The 19,440-nt window shown below is 40.9% G+C and overlaps 1 protein-coding gene across 11 annotated transcripts in view; it reads right to left on the bottom strand.

The window, feature by feature from the left end:
• Positions 1-19,440, bottom strand: part of MAST4 (microtubule associated serine/threonine kinase family member 4) — a 354,406-nt gene that overhangs the window by 27,295 nt on the left and 307,671 nt on the right. For all 11 annotated transcript variants that reach the window (XM_064140713.1, XM_064140716.1, XM_064140714.1 and 8 more), the window contains 5 exons: positions 7,096-7,304; positions 5,810-5,948; positions 4,692-4,824; positions 3,935-4,100; positions 943-1,044 (listed from right to left, as the gene is read on the bottom strand). In XM_064140713.1, coding sequence (XP_063996783.1) covers positions 943-1,044; positions 3,935-4,100; positions 4,692-4,824; positions 5,810-5,948; positions 7,096-7,304 — 749 coding nt within the window. The remainder of the gene's footprint in view (positions 1-942; positions 1,045-3,934; positions 4,101-4,691; positions 4,825-5,809; positions 5,949-7,095; positions 7,305-19,440) is intronic.

Here is a 19,440-nt window from a genome sequence, read left to right as displayed (position 1 = left end):
TGAATTTTCTCATTATCTCAGCCCCTTCAGAGTCCACACTGGGCACCAAAAAAAGGACTGCTATAGTTTTAATCCAACTGGCTTTGAGTTCCATCCCAGCTGCTCACATAAAACTCCCCCACACCACATTCTGAGCGATGCAGGAAGGAGGACTGGGAGCAAAAGAATAAGCAATGACAAGACAGCGTGCAAAACCTGGGAGCAGAAGCAGCAAAAAGTGCCTCAGAAACAAGAAGCATCTTACATCACAGTCCAAACTCCAAGCCCCATCCTCCTTTCCTCCAGCCACTTCTTCCCTTATACAGTGGGCATGATGTCAGCATGGTAGCAAATACCCACTAGCTGGTTCACCTGGCTGTCTTGGTTGGTGTTCCCTCCCAGGGGAACCCTGGACATTCCTTAACATTCACACTTCTGATTTTTTTTTCTTTCATGCAAGACAGCAGTGTTTGTTCAATGAGAGTGACAACACATTTCACAACACAATGTCAAACTCAAATTAGTTTGAGTATTCACCATCCACCCTAAAGCCTAGAAGGACTAATTTTCAAGGCTAAGATACTTTTCAAAATTGAAGCATCAGTTGTGCATTCACTCCCATTCTCTGTTTCTGTGTTTAGTTATTTAACACGATACTCAAGAAGGAACCTGGTCCAATGGCTAACTTGGTCTTTGAAGCACTACTGTTTTAATTACCAAATGAACAGAAAACTAAACACAGATGACCACGTATAAACTCAAAAAATATCCATATCATCATCTTATTAGGCACATACTTCTGGTCTGAAGCTACAGAATACCCTCTGCTGTAACAGCATGTTACCATGCTACTCGTCTTAACAGATGTTTCCCAGGCAAAACTAACAGGTAAACAAAAGCTCCCAATATTGAATACAGGAACTATTTCCCACAGAGTAACAATTGCAAATAGTGCCTCCTAACCTGTTCCCAGTCTTTCCAAAGGATTCTGTCTGAGCAGCAAAGTAATTAGATCCTGGGCATCTGGAGGTGGTGCCTCATCCTTTTCAGGCCAGTTGATTTCGTCTAGCAAAACAGAAAGTTGTTATTATTGAAGTATGATCCTGTCATTCAGTAGAAACTGTGTGAAAGTTCTCATCATGAACTACCAGTAAAGTTAAGACAACTTTTTCATGCTTCTCTGTTCAGTATCTACTACTTCAAATTGTTGTACTCTTTATGCAGACTCCATAAACATATGTTCCCTTTTCCACCAAAAGTATCACTTAACACCAAGCAGTGTTTAACAACAAAACACAGGAATGCTTGGTTCATGCAAAACTACTGCAAAGTATTAGCATGACTTGTATGCAGCCCCTTCTTCCTCCCTGCCCAAAATCATGATTTAAATTTAGTTCTGTTCCATGACAACTGCTGTTAAGACGGACACTGCTGACCTGACCCAGCAGTCACTGTTCACACTGTAATCACCTTGACAGTAGAGTCATTGGAATCACTAATTTCTTGACTATGAACCATGGTATTAGACTCTCATCAGAAGAGACACCTGCAAATGGAATTTTTTTCCGAGTGCCTTATACTTCAGAGTAAATCCACCTCATTCTGCTGACTCTTATACTACTAAGGCTTTTTCACTTTATAGCACTTTGGGTCTCATACAACCAAGATATGAAATTCTTTATTGGGCTGAATGAAAACTCAAAGGAACTTTCATCTAAATGAAACAACATAAAATTGTGCCAATTTCAGTATGAGGCACTTAGTGCCATGGGCTGGCTGATTGGATAGGGCTGGGTGATAGGTTGGACTGGATGATCCTGGAGGTCTCTTCCAACCTGGTTGATTCTATGATTCTGTGATTTATAATAACACACATAGTAAATTTTGTCTATTTTTCAGCAGAAGCTGCCTCCACAAATGTAATACACTGCAAGTTCAGACAAAACTGTGCCTAAGTTTATTGGAAGGATTTTGGCATCAGATAAGCAGAATGCTAAATGCCTGGGACACACAGAAGGCTATTAAGGAATTTGTTACCATCATACAATCCAAAGTTTTTCTTCAACATTATCACAATTAAAAGCTATACATGAGTTTAATCTATTTCAAAGTTTAAGAAAAGGTACTGAAATAAGTTGGCATGAAATGCAGCTTGTTTCTGGAGCATTATTTTTAACACAAATTGTTTTAGGCATTTTAAGTTTACACTGAGGACTCCACAGCTGTACTCAATACAAACTGGGAGCAGGAAAGGCAACCTAGAATGAAGAAAGAGTCAGGTAAAATGATGGTGTTAAGATTTTTAAAGTAGAATGTAGACTTCACCCACAGAAACTGGAATAAAAAAATCTAGGCTATAGTGTGGGTTCTATAATATAACAGATTAATACAAAGAGACCATATATTTAGCACAAGGAGCTTATCCAACAAAAGAGTTCTGAAGATGCTATGTATGATTTCATGAAGTATGGTTATTCAAAATAGAAGAAAATAATGACTCCAGTATCAAAACAAGAAGCTAAGCTGACCAACAGATTTAGAGAGCAAGTGGGAATATATCAGATTTACAAGCATACACTTCTATAGATAATCTCTGGAATATAAATGGACACATTCAAACAGATAGAGTTCTGTAAGTATCATCTACAAGAATGTAAAATAAACACCACAAAATAAAGTCTGAAGTGAAAAATTTGCCATTAATTTTATACTAGTCTCTCCTTTTCTCCCAGTCAGAGAGCATAAAGATAAACACACATGTGCCTGTGTCTGGAAATGCAATAAAAACATGAGTTATTTCTATGTGCCTGCCTATAGCTTCCACTGCAGTTTAAATGTGATTTGGAAATAAAAACATGAATATGCATAGCAGCTGTGAGGTATCCAGAACAAAGCCAGCATTTGCTGCTTGTGTTAATTAAACAGTTGATTCTAGCTGCCATTTAGGCCTCAGCATATCATATCAGAAAACGATACGGTTATAAATCCATGAACAGTTGTATAAAGAAGTCATACACCAGAGGCAACTCACAAATCTATTTCATTTGTTTAAAAACAAGTCTGGGTTTCAACTTCAGAAATAATGACAAGAGTCTCTCCAGCACAAACGTGTATTTGTTGTTTTCTCTGAGGGTAAGGAATCAGGTGTCCTTAGTTTTGTTTCTATTGTTTTTCTTTTGTATGCTTGGCTTTTTTGATTGTTGTTTTGCTAGCTATTAGATATCTTAAGCAGAGCATAAAACAGCCTGGGAAATAGCAAGAGAGGTGCCATTCTGTTAAACTTTTGCCGTAAGTAAGAGGCCCTCTACATCTATGCATTTGGGAAATTTATGGAAAACAGCAGGTAGGATAGTAAACAATTCTGTTTAATTATCGTTCAGTTTTGCCACAAGCCACATAATACGTAGGGTCAGCTTGCAGGTTAAGATTAAAAGGTGATTGAATTTTAAATGGAAGAAGAACAGCTGCTACAGAAACAACATTACACTACAACAACCACCAATGAAATCATTAACAATCTGTCAAGTGAATTTCTTTCCTTCTCTTTCACATTATTTATTATTTGGGAGACATTTGTGTTAGGGTTTTATTGCATCTTTGTTAATTTCTTCACCACACCATGAGGCATTTTCCCATTTACGCAAATGCATTCTAACCATTTATTCTCTTGTCCAGTTTCTTTACTGACATCATTGTGCCACAGAAGCACTGCTCTTCTACCAATACTGCTTTTCTAACAGTGCAGCTTAAATGTTCAGCTTTTAGTCCAAATTTGTTCTTATCGCTTTGACAGCAAATTGTGTGCTACAGTGCTATAACTACGGAGATTACGAGCAAAGCTATCTTGAAAAAACCACCTTATTAATAAAGTTCTAAATATCTTCACTGTTAGCAGAAATTGAAATATTTCACAACAAGCCAAGAAATATAGCATTTATTTTATAGTGATCCTCACCACTGATTACTTGTCCAAACAGCTCTTCTGGTGTGTCTCCAAAGAATGGCACACATCCAACAAGAAATTCATAAAGGATAATTCCCATAGCCCACCAGTCCACTGGTTTCCCATAACCCTGTCTCAGTATCACTTCAGGGGCTATGTATTCTGGTGTGCCACAGACCTAAAGGAAAGAAGATAAGCATGACAGTAAACCAAGCCTAACTGAGCTATGTCACATCATTTTTAATTCTTGAAATGTAATGTCTGGTAAAGGACAGTTTGTGTTTTATACACGCGAGTCCATCATGGCAAATACTTTAATTTAAACATATCCTTATCTTTACACAGAAGTTGTGATAGTTTTATCTTAAGTAACTTTTATAGCAAGCAGATTGTGAGCAATGGTAATGTGGCATGCTTGAAGGGAAATGGGCCATAGCAAGGATTTTTAGCACCCTTGGTAGTACAACGCATCATGAGCTCCACAAAGTACTCTACTGAGACTTCTGAATTCCTTTTAACAACAGCTTTCCATTTGTCTTTCTTACAGTTTCACTTGAACACAATTAGGTTGTTCATCTTACTAATAGATCCTAATGTAGAAAGAAAAAAAACCCTTGAATAACCTGCAGGGCATCATTAAAAGTAACTGCCACACACAATTGGAACGGCAATGAAGAAAAACAGTTTATACAGTATTGCAGCACATTCTACTGGAAAAACATTACTTCATTTGAATACTGAACACAGAGGTAAAAAAAAAGTGTCTTACTTGTTTGTCAAGGAATTCTCTGGCATCCTTCTCAATGTGACCCTCATACAAATTGGTAGTCAAACTCATTAGCCCCACTTTTGACAGGCCAAAGTCCGTAAGTTTTATATGGCCCATGGATGTCACCAGCAAACTGAAAATCAAACCGATCTGAAGTTATTGTGTTGTACTCCACCATTATGTGATTATTATTACTATTACACTTGGATGAAAATGTTTCAATAGAACTGCAAAACATAAGGACAGTTTAAAATCTAATTTAACCAGGTACAAAATAAACAAGTTAACAAATCTGACAGTTTTGCATTTGTTACTATTATTATCAGATGTAAACAAACGCTTAAGAGGCAATTGCACAACATTTTATAGGATCTGCAGCTGCTGAGAGATGAACACTTTGAAGAAAAAGAAACAGTCGTCATATGAAAGACCCAGAATAGGAAGTGTCACTTCTGAAGGCAAGCATTTTCCTTCTGCAGAAAGCTGGGTCACTTGAAAGAAACTCAGGTACTAAGTTAATTAGCAAACAATACTACACTGGCCTAAGGTATCATGCTATGAAGGTACTGCCACTCAACAGACATGATTTCTACATTTTTTTCTTTTTCTTTCTTCAAATGTGAAACAGGAAGAGCATTAATGGAGCTGCAACAGCCATACATTTTACTACAGCTACTTGTTTTAATGTTGTTTACATGTATAAAAACAATATTGTATTTCTAAATAACCAGAAAAAAAAACATTCATGCAATAGGGAAGTTTTCCCAGTATGGTCAACCTTGTTTTCATGTACTCAAGTACCTGCAAGTTGATAACACTTTTTATTAAATGATGTTTTAAGCATACTTTGAAAGATCTTTTCCTTAATCATCAAAATGCATTCCCCTCCACTTCAGCCAGACTTGGTTGGTTTTTTTTATGTACTCTGATTGCCTCTTCTACCTTAAAGAACTCTTTTTGAAAAAAATGCCTTTCTTGTAACTGCAGCTAATGACAATTAAAATACTGAGCAGACATCACGAATGTACATAAATTCACAAACATTCAAACCGAATTTACACCTATTTGCCTAACAATTTCAAAGTCCTCTCTCTTTTGGTTATAAGGTATGCACATACTTGTCTGGTTTCAAATCCCTGTGGACAATTCCATAATTATGAAGGTATTCCAAAGCCAGAACAGTCTCTGCAAAGTACATCCTTGCCATATCTACAGGTAAGGGACCCATATTCTTCATCAAAGTTGCACAGTCTCCACCTGTGGAACAAGGACAAATGTTCCAAATAATGCAATACATTTGGTGGTGTATTAGTATGATCCATACATGCCGCAGAAACAGTAGTCACAAATAGTTGTTGTCCAATTAGCTGATTGAGTTGAACATGTAACCATGTCAGCTACTGTACTAGGAAAGTATCACAAAGGTGGGATGTGGGGGGACATGCAAGAGAAGCCTGCGTAACCATAGCATGGGTACCACAGGGATGACCATCAGAGGACTGAAGCACTTCTCCTATGAGGACAGACTGAAAGAGTTGGGGCTATACAGAGGAGGCGGCTCCGAGGTGACCTTATTGTGGCCCTCCAGTATCTGAAGGGGACCTACAAAAAAAGCTGGGGAGAGACTTCTTAGGATATCAACAGGACAGGACTAGGGCAAAGGAGCAAAGCTGGAGGTGGGTAGGTTCAAACTGGACTTGAGGAGGAAGTTCTTCAACATGAGAGTGGTGAGAGCCTGTAATGGGTTGCCCAGGGAGGTGGTTGAAGGTCCATCCCTGGAGGTGGTTGAGGCGAGGCAGGATGAGGCTCTGGCCAGGCTGATCTAGAGTAGGGTGTCCCTGCCCATGGCAGGGAGGTTGGAACTAGATGATCCTTGTGGTCCCTTCTAACCCTGACTGATTCTATGATTTTATACCTTACACTATCTGTTCATTTTTCCCCTTCAACATCAGCAACTTTCAAATTGCATCCCACTTCCTTTCTTCATTACAGTATCTACTAAAAACCCCAGTTATTACCCATTATACCTGGTGCATGAAGTGTTTTACACAGGGAGATTATGACTGGCAAAAAAACCCCAAACTAAAACCTACTCTGCTGTTAGATTCAGACCCTAAATTTGTATTGGTAGAGTGCAGAAGACACACAGAAGGCCTTTCTAATAGAATCATAGAATCAAAATCAACCAGGTTGGAAGAGACCTCCAAGATCATCCAGTCCAACCTAGCACCCAGCCCTAGCCAGTCAACTAGACCATGGCACTGAGTGCCTCATCCAGGCTTTTCTTGAACACCTCCAGGGACGGTGCCTCCACCACCTCCCTGGGTAGCCCATTCTAATGGCAAAGTATCATGAGTTATTTTTGTTTCTCCCCTTCCTTTGTAAAACAAAACAAACATTTTACCTTCAACGTACTCCATGACCATGCATAAATGCCGCCTTGTTTCAAAGGAGCAATACATGCTGACAACGAATGGATTTTCTGCAAATGTCAGGATATCACGCTCCACAAAGGCTTGCTGGATCTGGTTTCGGAGGATGAGATTCTGCTTATTAATTTTCTTCATAGCAAATCTCTGTCTGGTTTCTTTGTGTCTCACAAAATAAACCGCACTGGAGAAGTTCAAATGGGAGAGAAAATGTTTTTTCAAAGTCTGAATAAATGTTAACAATATGCTTTGAAGCACTTTTTTCTGGTAACATCTTTTTTTTTAAAGAATTGGTTATCTTTCACATTACAGAACAGCTACAAATCTCCAGCTCATACCCAAGCGAGTCTTGGTCAACACAAACTGCTACACAAATCAAACAACTCCACTGTTCCCTAAAGCAAACAACAGATAGATCAGATGTCTCCCCAACAGATACAACAAATGCTCTCAGCTCAGGCAGATTCTGAGTGCTTCCATCAAAACCTGGCTATGGCACAATGTTATAAATCACTCTAACAAGTGCTTGTACTCTGAGTGTGCTGCCAGGTAATTGTGACTCAGATTCTGTCCATGGGATTTTACAACACATCACAGGAGTCTCAGAAAAGTTTCTCAGAAGCTGCTCAATGAGGTGGCTCCCTTATTGCCAAGTGCAAAAAATGTCTGTTCTTACTCAGTCCCTGACATCCATATTAGCAGCAGGTCACCAGCATGTAATCCAAAATAAAGATCATCACATTAATTTCATTATACTGCAGGATTAAGATGTGTCTTGGCATAAAGAATTTCCACTGGACTGATAGATACAAACTTCCTTGTAGATTTGTTTAGATTAGGTCAAGGCAGCAAGAAAAGCAAAAGGAAGGAAATCCTCAATTGGATAGGCCATGAATAACTGACACAAGACTGCTCAATTTCTCAAAATCTCGAGGCAAATCTTGAAAATGCTTGCCTTGCAGCATTTAATGCTTATAGTATTTCCACTATATAATTACCACAGTAATGAGTGTTTATGGAAAGAAAGGTCTGAAAGGAGAAAACAGAGGAGGAAAAAAATGAGACTCAGTTACGTACTTTTGAAGGTCTCTTGTCCCCATAAAATCATATTATTAGCATACAATTATTCACTCAAACAGAAAAAGGAATTATTTCCTTACTGTTTCTACAAAGAACTTCCCACAGCTACCAAAGTTAAAGATGCTAAAAAAAATAAATCAATATGCTTCTTTCCTTGGCGGGGGAAAACCTTTTCTAGACAAGAACGTTCTGCTTACTGATTCCAAAAGCATTTATTAATCCCTTATTCCTCTTTGAGTGTGGGGCAAGCAGAAGACTCCACACCATTATGAAAGTAGGAGGAAACCACACGTGCAAAACCCTGCCCTTCACACACTCTATTAAGCCTCACTCTCTTCTCCCCCTCCATAACTGGAATAAAGAATCAGTTACTCAGCTTCAGTATTCCTCCCAGCTGGCTTCACACCTTCAGGCCTCCTGCACCTCTTACTACTGCTTCTCTCACATACTACTCCCTCTCCAGCCCTTTGTTATATTTCTTTTCTCTCTCTCTCTCTTACATTCCAGTTTTCCTCTCGCTTTTGTTGCTATTTCCTGTCAGTCAGTTTTAGCTTCTTAATCTCCATCTCTTTGTCTTTTCCCTTCCCTACTCCAGTTCCCTCACACACTCCTTGCATGTAGAAAAATGAGCCCTTCAGGCATGATCCTTGAAAAAACAAAGTTACATAAGTGAATTGAAGACTAAGGACTCAGCAGACCTTTCTCAAAGCTTTAATTTGGACAGTGTGCCAATATGAACTCTTGAAAGACACGTATTAGCCAGAGCATATATTCAGAGCACTGTGAAGGGTTGGGGCTGGGCCAGCCACTAAACAAGTGGCAGACAACCTCCATCAGTCCCTCTCCCTTGCCAATGACACAAACAAGGGAAAAAGTGAGACAGATGTAGGAAAAGAAAATTAAAACTGCTTTACTAGAAACAATAATAATAGGATGAAACACATACAAACCAATATCAAACCCACTCCAACAATGGCCATTATTCACTGTCATCAAGGGTGCTAAGGCAGAAGTACCAGACTGGACTCAGCAGCAGATGTATCATAGAATCAATCAGGTTGGAAGAGACCTCCAAGATCATCCAGTCCAGCCTATCCCCCAGCCCTATCCAGTCAACTAGACCATGGCACTAAGTGCCTCATCCAGGCTTTTCTTGAACACCTCCAGGGACGGCAACTCCACCACCTCCCTGGGCAGCCCATTCCAATGCCAATCACTCTCTCTGGTAACAACTTCCTCCTAACATCCAGCCTAGACCTCCCCCACCACAACTTGAGACTGTGTTCCCGTGTTCTGTTGCTGGTTGTCTGGGAGAAGAGACCAACTCCGACCTGGCTACAATCTCCCTTCAAGTAGTTGTAGACAGCAATGAGGTCACCCCTGAGCCTCCTCTTCTCCAGGCTAAACAACCCCAGCTCCCTAAGCCTCTCCTCGTAGGGCTGTGCTCAAGGCCTCTCACCAGCCTCGTCGCCCTTCTCTGGACACGCTCAAGCATCTCAATGTCCCTCCTAAACTGGGGGGCCCAGAACTGAACACAGTACTCAAGGTGTGGTCTAACCAGTGCAGAGTCCAGGGGCAGAATGACCTCCCTGCTCCTGCTGACCACACCATTCCTGATGCAGGCCAGGATGCCACTGGCTCTCTTGGCCACCTGGGCACACTGCTGGCTCATGTGAAGAGGAAGCAGCTCACTCTCACGACCCCTTAGCTTTATACCAAATACAATGTAAAGAGAACTGAAGACCTCATTGTTCAGTTTAGGGTCACCTCCACTGTCTGCTTCTCCGTGCAGGTGTGGCATTTTCCCAACACAGCAGGAACTTTGGCCCAAGCATCAATCTTTGGTACTAACTGTAAATACTAAATATGTCCTAGAAGCAGACACAGTCTGTGAACACATGCCATTAACTTCAGAAAGTGCTGTTACTTAGAGGCGACCGAGCTGAAAATTATGTCACTGAACAGAATTTGTTCTGTTTTAATTCAGACCAGGACAAGTACCTTGATAAATCCCCTCTTGTAGAACCCGTGGGTCTGTAGGGTAATTACCATCATATTTAAAGAGGAAGAAACAGTAAGTTCTAGGACTGTCTAACCTTGTAAATACCTGGGACATGCTGGCTATGTTTCTCCATCTCTCTAAACTGCCTTCTTCAGTTTTAGTGACAGGCAGTTAAATGTTTAACTTTCAACTAGAATTCAATTATCCGCTACTACTCAGAAAAAAAATAGCTCAAGTGTGCTGAAGTCACACAATAACTGCAACAGAGTTGTCTCTTTCACATTTACACATACATACACACACTATGTCACGTCAAGTGTTTTTAAATGATCTTCAAAGCATCATTTACATGAGAAAGACCTTTACGATCATAAAGTCCCTCGCACTGTCAAGTCCTTCTCTAAACCATATCACAGTATCACAGTATCATCAGGGTTGGAAGAGACCTCACAGATCATCAAGTCCAACCCTTTACCACAGAGCTCGAGGCTAGACCATGGCACCAAGTGCCACGTCCAGTCCTGCCTTGAACAGCTCCAGGGACGGCGACTCCACCACCTCCCTGGGCAGCCCATTCCAGTGTCCAATGACTCTCTCAGTGAAGAACTTTCTCCTCACCTCAAGCCTAAATCTGCCCTGGCACAGCCTGAGGCTGTGTCCTCTAAGCACCACATTTTACATCTAAAATAACCCCAGGGATGGTGATTAGACTACTTCCCTGATGTCTGTTAGAGCACTTCAACCTTTTCAGTGAAAATTTTTTAACCCAATAGCCAATCTAAACTTTCCCTAGAACAACTTCAGACCATTTAGTCTTGATCTGCCGCTTGTAAAATGCTGAAACCTCCTCTGAAGTAGTTGTGGAGAATAATGTTTCCTTTCAGCCTTTAGGCTAAACACCTCCTGTTCCTTCAGCCTCTCCCCATGCGACATTTTCTCTAGACTCTTCAACAGCTCCAGCTTCTCAAGGCCGTTCTCGTAGCAAGGGGCCCAACACAGCCTTCACATCCTCACCAGCACTAAGTATGGGGGTACAATGACTTCTCTACTTCTGCTGTCTACACTATTCATGATAGAGGCCAGAAGGCTGTTAGTTGTTTTGGTCACCTGAGCACCCTGCTACCTCATATTCAGCTGGCTGGCAAATCTGCATCTCTACATCGTCTTCCACCAGGCAGCTTTCACGTTCTCTGAAAATAGTAACCCTGACTTGCAACCTGTATCAGATTATTGCGTACGTTGTGATGGACTTTCACTTGCCTGAAGGCTGTCAATTTGCAACATTCAGTCGGTCAGCAGTAAACTTGCACTTTTCTTTTTCTTCTCAGAGTCACTTCTCCACATCTATCTCTACTCTTTATTTTTCAGAACACTAGAGCTGGAGTGCAACATGGAAATCTGTATTTGTTTTCTAAGTGTCTGTGAGAGATAGTAGAGCACTTCTACTTTCATGATCATGAAATGCTGTCCACATTTTTCAGCATATTACAGACAACTGTAAATTTGAGGATTTCTCTTACACAAAACCAATGTATTAAGAACACCCAGACTGCTGTGTCAATCAATTCAGTGACAGTGGTATGCTCTGGTTGTGGTAGCCACAACTAGAAAAGCGTTGTTGCAACCTCCTGTGGTTTCAAACTAAGAATCTGCTTTTCATATCACCCATCTTTTTTTCATAACAGGGTGAAAAGAGATCTCAGAAACAATCTCTAATTTCACTATATGAGTCTCAACAAGTACACAAGTACTCAGTATTTTACTAATGCTGTATTTCACCATCACAAGGTAAGTTCACTTTCCAAGAGAAATAAGGAAATTAACTTTGGCACTGTCCAAATATTACTTTATTCCACTTTGAGCATAAATCCGAGTTTGGAAAAGTATCTCTAAAATATTTTTAGCTAGGCACACATATAAAACACCACACATATGTGAAGATAACAAGAAAAATGCTAAAGCATTTAACTGGGCTGGTAAACTGCTGCAGCTCAAATATTATGCAAGCTATTATTCCATTCTTACAAGCAAGATTCTAGTTCTGTTGTTTTTGTTTTTTTGTTTTTTTTTTTCCTAAGTACTCATAAGCTTCAGGCCTAGTTTACAGCTCTCTGGTAACTTTAACTTTTAGAGTCACTTTATAATCTAGTCTACACTCAGTGCCTGAGGCTAATGAAGCCATGTTGCTTTGACCATATGTGGAAAGCTAACAGGCCTAAAATAAGTCCTCGGTTGCCCCTCCCTACCACTGATGGGGGAAGCACGGGCGGGAGGAAAACAAAGGTTTTGGCCATTATGTCCCCTCCTAAAGTGATAAACAGGTACCCACAGGTGCACTTGTCTTGTCCAAAAAAAGGCTAAGCAAGACCTGGTTTCATCTAATACGGTCAGTTTGGCAAAGTGCCATTGTAATCAGTGAACCTCTGTGGCCAAAGGAGCCATTACACTCAGGCAAATATAAATGGAGATAAGTTGCAAGCAGTGCGCTCTGCTCTAACAATGTGCTCTGATCTGCCCTACTGGGCCCTGTCTGCTTTATAATAACAAGCCCTGATGTTTTGGGCTTGAAGTACCTGAAAAAAATAAGTGCCTCAAGTTTATCAGGAGAAGGCATTAAGTGCCTCACGATGTGGTGAGAGGTGCCACCAACATCATGCTCTCCTTGCATCCGCAAGACACCTTGCTTGCACCTCTGTAAACCTTCGCGCCAAGTCTGAAGCCCAAGAGGAACCAGAATCAGGACAGATATCATCTGCCTCTTTCCCTTCAGCCTGTTAAAGCCTAGGAAGAACTAGAAACCCCAACTGCTATTAAGATACCAACAAAACTTCCTTCATGTGTTTGGGTACTGTCTGGAAACTCTAATTCAGCTCCAGGAGTCTGGAGACAACATTTTGCGAGTAGATATTCAAAAGCTTCCCTCTAACTAAATCCAAGTGCCTTCTGCCTTAAGCAGAAAGGAGCTTCTTGGGTCTTCCCCGAGGGCAGGTGGCATATTGGCTACAAGATTCTCTTTCCAAAATAGTTTAATGTTTCTTATATTGCTATTTACTTCTTAAGTGTTCTAGATGCACTGTTTTCCCCTTGGTGTAATACCTTCCATGACTGTGTAAAGAACCTATTATTAAAAAACTATGGTCTGTGGTGAGATTCCTGCATATCAAAATTAGTAAAACTATATTAACTTTGGAATAGATCCTGCCCATACTGCTACACTCTATTTCATTTGTCAAAGAACCTTGAACTCCCCGCGGAAACACAAGTACTGTACTTGATGCTTTAAAAGTTTAGGCTCCACACCAGGAGCTACATTTAATTTAAGTGATTTCCTCAGAAGAGACTGATAGATTCTCTGCTGTCCTGGAGTCATGTCTGCTGTTGCCGCTAGTGATGAGGAGCCACATGTTAGGCTGTAATTCATAAAATAGCAATATGGTAAAAGTTTACAGATTAGAATTCACCGCACCACCTCCTAGCTAGGTGACATCTATGACCTGACAGTGTTTATTTTGGGGCAGGGGTAAATGCTGCCTAAAGCACTGCAGCATTCCTAACAAACATGCAATACAGTGTAGGTCTTTTAAACCCCAAGACTAAACACATACCCTCCTCTCATCGGTATTTCAGATGCATCCAAGTGTGCTTAGAAGCAAATGAACAGCTCTCCAACTGTAGAAGAGAACACTATGTCTATGATGCTTCTCTCCCAAATGGTATTTGCCCTACTTGTTCTAACATGTCCCAAGTTTTGACTAATAAAATTACTTCTCCATCAACATCAATGCCTTCTGTCTTTACAGCAGATAGTAAATATAGACGGAAAATGATGAAGCTGTTATCCAGATCTCCTATGAGTAAACTGTTCTGCATTTGCAAATGAAACAAGAAACTGAGTTCCTCACTCATTTGTAGCATCCTGCACATTCAGGAAGGATAAAATATAAGCCTTTTAACAGAGTAACCACCTTTCTCCCAACACCAAGAGAACTGCATCAGCTGCTGATACTAGATCCACACATGATATGCATTAAAAAAAGGGAAGTCGCTCAGTCTGTGCTGTACTGTGAAGGGAGGCTCACTCAAGGGCGATAAAGTGCCTAAGTTCAAAGTTCATAGTTTAGAGTAAGTCCATAATGAATGACAAATATGAAATCCCTAGCACAGAAATTGCCAGCCTGTACTTTCTAAACTTCTCTTTAAAACTGTGGGTTTCTAGGATCGAAGCTCCTTATTCTGTGAAGACCCGTTTAACCCTGTGTATGACTGAAAAAAAGGAAAAGAATAATTAGACCTGCAGTCCATTCAGAGCTGGTGCTATTTCAGTGAACCTACAAAGCCATGCCTCTCTCTATCCCTTCTCACTTCTGCTGGTGGCTGCCAGGCCGATGGTGAATTAACCTGTGTCACGCTGACATGGTGCTATTCCACAGCTGTGGAACTTTCTTCGTCTCAGTTCCAATACAATTACACCAGAGCAAGCACTGTCAACTGAGTTCAGAAATGACAGGAGTGAGTACTTGCAGTTTAGAAGCAGCAGCTGCTTGAGCCAACATTCCAAGTTTTAAAATTTATCAAGCAACAGCATTACCCAGTATGTCATGCACATGCTGACATTACCATCTCTCTAGAAGTAAAAGCATTCAAAGGAGGTCCAAAAGTGGCATCATTTATTCGCTTCAAGCAGACACAGTTATACATTGGTGAAGAAAAACTGAACATTGATGAAAATTTTATTTTGATGAGTTGCTTCAGGAAGTAAGGCCGATGCCAGCTGTCCTGGAGTCCTGTATATCCCTGAATTCCTCTCCCTCTGTGGTTTGAATGGGAGAGGAAAAGGCATCTGTTTCCCTGCCCCTGCCCTGCAGGCGTGATGGGGGCAGAGCAAAGGGCCCTTCCGGCACAATGAGTGCCCGTGCAGTGCCCGCGCTGGAGTCGGGCTGGGATTGGCTGTGGTCTTCGCGCCTAAGGAAGTGGTAACTCTGCTCTGTGTCTAGGGAGGGTATAAATATTGGGGGGCTTCCTGCCTTTGGGGTTCCCACCTTAGAGATCCTGCCTGCCTGAGACTTTTCCCCCACCACCCTCGCCTGGCCTGGATACATTCTGCAGCAGGAGCCCCTGGCGCTCTGTTCCAAAGGACTGCTTCACCCATTAACACCTTTTGTGCAGACCTGAATACCTCTTAACGACCCTCCTGCGGCTTCTAAAAGAGAGCGAGAGCACAGGCCGCTGGACCAAGTCAGCCTGACCGTGAGTTATTTTGGCTCAGCTTTATCGTTAAGGAAAAATGCTATAAAATAATAGCTAAAGCCTTTTCCAACTTCTGACTTCCAACATAGTCAAATTACCTATGGTTTCCTGTAGATTTTCTCGAACTGAATCTGTTAATTAAAACTAAATTAATTTCTGTATATAGTTTTGGGGGCAGGTTTTGGGAAAATAAAATAACTCTATTTTTCTATAAAATTCCTGACTCCGCCACATTAATTCCCTGCCTCCACAACACCAACTTGAAGAGATTGACTGCTACTACTTGCTACTTCTTAAAAGCTGGAAAATGTAAAAGATGTTGCTGTGGATGCAGTCAAAGTTTCAAAGTTCCCAAATTTTAAAGTTTTGACTGGCTGAATAAAGTCAGACAAGACAGACTGTGAAGCCATTAATGACTTGGCCAGCATCCTACATGTTTACTGATTCACAGCTTGTTTAACTTCTTGTATATTCCTAGCCATTCCCAAAAGCCTGATACACACCATCTACTATATAGCTATTTAATCGTGTTACAAATGAGTTTATCCAATCAATTAAAAACAAAGAACTGCTATTTAATCAAACCTTCACGAAACAGTTTACATTTAAACTCGTCAAGTTTAACATATCTGACAAATCTCTGCAACACCATGCCAAGACCAACAATTATCCTGTCAGGCAGTTGAAGCTTTCAATTTCACTAATGAAGGCAAAACCATCACAGCAAAATCACATAAGAAGTTACTTTTTTTTACAGTTGTCTCAGAAGTAAACCCTCCATTACAGCCTCAAAATAAAGAAGATCCTACAATAGCATACTACCATGTTATTAAGTCAGAGCACAGAATATTCTAACTGGTTTGTTTTCAGTTGGGTTGTGGTTTTGGGTTTGTTCGTTGTTTTTATTTGGTGTGTTTTTCTTTTTGTTTGGTTGGTTTGTTTTGTTATAATGAGAATAAATTAAGTATGAGCAGAATTTACATATATTTTGCTTATTTCAAAAAGAATTAATGGCCTGGAAAAATATAGAAGGGAAAAATAATCTTTGCAGTGCAACAATAAGAGCTTTTATTTCAGCTGCTTATAATGGTAAATAAATTATGAAGCAGTTTATTGCTTGTATTCACAGAACGGAACAGGTATTATTGCTTTCTTGTAGATGGGTTAAAGAGCATTTATCTTATCATAACGTTGTTTCCTTTTAAACTTGACTGTAACTTCCAATCTATAACAATCAATCATATTGTTAGCAGCAGAAAACACTGAAGACAGATTAAAAACATAGCTTAGAATCACAGAATCAATCAGGTTGGAAGAGACCTCCAAGATCAGCCAGTCCAACCTAGCACCCAGCCCTACCCAGTCAACTAGACCATGGCACTAAGTGCCTTGTCCAGTCTTCTCTTGAACACCTCCAGGGACAGTGCCTCCACCACCTCCCTGGGCAGCCCATTCCAATGCCAATCACTCTCTCTGGTAACAACTTCCTCCTAACATCCAGCCTAGACCTCCCCCAGCACAACTTGAGACTGTCCCCCCTTGTTCTGTTGCTAGTTGCCTGGGAGAAGAGACCAATCCACACCTGGCTACAACCTCCTTGTTGATACTATGATCCTTGTTGATACTATGATCCATCCCACTTGTCCCAGGTTGAGGCTATAGGGTTAAAAAATTTTTTTCTGGGACTAGAAGACTGTTATTCAATCCCATAATTCTGCTATCTCTTTATACACTCACAACAAGGTCAGTTCGCTCTCCTTTCCTCCTCCTCCTCCTGCCCTGAGTGTGTGGCGGGAGCCAATTTATCAGGAACATGTAAGCAGGAGGCCTCTTGGATGGTAGAGGCGTTGGGGGAATGGGGGGAGGAGGATTGGAGCACTGGGGAATGTAGATTTATTTTTTGGGGGATGGGGGAAACTTCAAGGGGGTTTGCCACGGTAATTGCTTTGTAATGTCTATTGCTGTTTTCTCTCTCTAAATATAATTCCGTATTTTCTCTCCAATTTGATTTGAGAGTTTAATCTCTGTCGGCTCTCTTTAAAAAAAACATGGCACCACTCATAGAATCAACCAGGTTGGAAGAGACCTCCAAGATCATCCACTCCAACCTATCACCCAGCCCTAGCCAATCAACTAGACCATGGCACTAAGTGCCTCATCCAGGCTTTTCTTGAAGACCCCCAGGGATGGTGCCTCCACCACCTCCCTGGGCAGCCCATTCCTATGGGAAATCTGACATACCACACTCAAGCACCTGGATAGTTTTGAAAAAATGGAGAATTTAAGGAACATTAAGCTGCCCCAACTTACAGTAACTGGGGGGAAGTGACTAGGTGTTGAAGTCACTTTTAAGTCAGGAAATACTTTCAAACAGTTGTCTCAGTAAACTGAGTATGGTCCTTTCTCTCCACATTAATTACTAAGGCCTTATACCTTTATTTTCTTTCCTGTTCTTGCTTTTTCTTTTAAGAAGTTACCACTTTAAAAGTCAAACCAACAAAACCTACTTTGTTACTGTTTGCTTAAGGATGAAAGCAAAAGCACTCTACAAAATTGATGGGATTTTCAGTTTCCACTTTTTATACTACCACAGTATAACCTGCCAGTCTAGCCTTGGTTTAAAATTTGCTACAGACAACAATGATTTATGCAGAATCCAGATACAATCCAAGCTGTTTGCCGCCTAAGAGCTTTCCTTTTCCTTACAAATTTATCAGCATATCATCCAATTTTTGTGACATTTATATAGCAAAATTTGCGTATTACTGCCACTAAAAAGGTGTTTCACAAATATTGATTTTCCCTGTCACAAACACAAATGAAAAAAAAAACCAAACAACATTTACATGCCTAGATTGCATGTGTCATAGAAAGCCATGGCTTTTCACTCTATTCCACTCCTTACTTGTCTTCAGTTTCAAATGGACAAATGTCTCCAATCTGTACTTCTGAATGCCTCATCGAGACTCCTCCTGACTGTAATACCTACAGATAACAGCCAAGGGTCTACCAAACCTCTCACTTTAAGTGGCCAGCCTCACATTGCTGGTTGCAGTACGCCCTCTTCTGCAGATGCTCCGTTCTCCCTCCATCTCTCAGCATCCTTTAAACGCTGGGAAGCTGGGCAGGTCTAGTGACTCAGATACTGTTTTCTTTTATGGGGACCTACTCGACATGGTTGTTCTTATCCTCACGCAGCAAGATTAAGAGAAAATTCAGTAGCAGTTAAAAGGAGGAGTGGAGGGGACTAAGCATCTGCCAAAGTAAAGACAAAGGGATGTAGCCAAAAAGAGGTCCAGCAGCCAACTGCTGGAAGTAATGCTTTTGAAGTCCTGGGGCAACTAGGAGAAACTGGCATACGGTAAGAAATGAGTTTGCCTAGGAATAAGTTCTGAGAAAATGAATCACACAGAGGCTGATTACTGAGTTGCTATTTATGGCTACTTTCTCAACTTTAACACAAATTATGCTATTTCCTTCAGACTTTTTGTTGAGCTGTGCAGGCAAGTCTAGACACAAGCAGCAGCTTCCACCCAAGCTATCACAACCAAGACTATCAGGAAGTACGTAAACACTCCTTGCCCAAGAACTCAGGGTTACCTTTAACTAAATACGATCTAAGATCATTACTGCACCCATCAGGGTCAGGCCATTAAAACGACACACAGAACTCCAGTGGGTAGATTGCAGGTGCCTTCTCTTCTACATTCAAGGTCTCTTCAAAGGCTTCTGAGTCCCACCAGGTCACTACTGCTTCCTACTTCAAGCACAAGTAGCACAGTGAAACTAAGAGGGTCTGTGGTGGACAGCAGTACAGCCTTCTCCACTGCTTGGATTAGATACTGTCACATTTGGCAATGGCCTCTTCACCTCAAGATGGAAACCCTTCTTTTTTCAACCAGGTTGAAACCTGCAGGTTACAGAGACCAACAGTTCCTCACCTGATATATTTCAGTACAGAGAAGGAGCCAACTGAGATTCTAACAGATAG

This window comes from Pogoniulus pusillus, chromosome Z, assembly GCF_015220805.1.
Source record: "Pogoniulus pusillus isolate bPogPus1 chromosome Z, bPogPus1.pri, whole genome shotgun sequence".
NCBI lineage: Eukaryota > Metazoa > Chordata > Aves > Piciformes > Lybiidae > Pogoniulus > Pogoniulus pusillus.
Note: the sequence above shows the minus strand (reverse complement) of the source record. Positions and strands in the feature narration are given on the sequence as shown.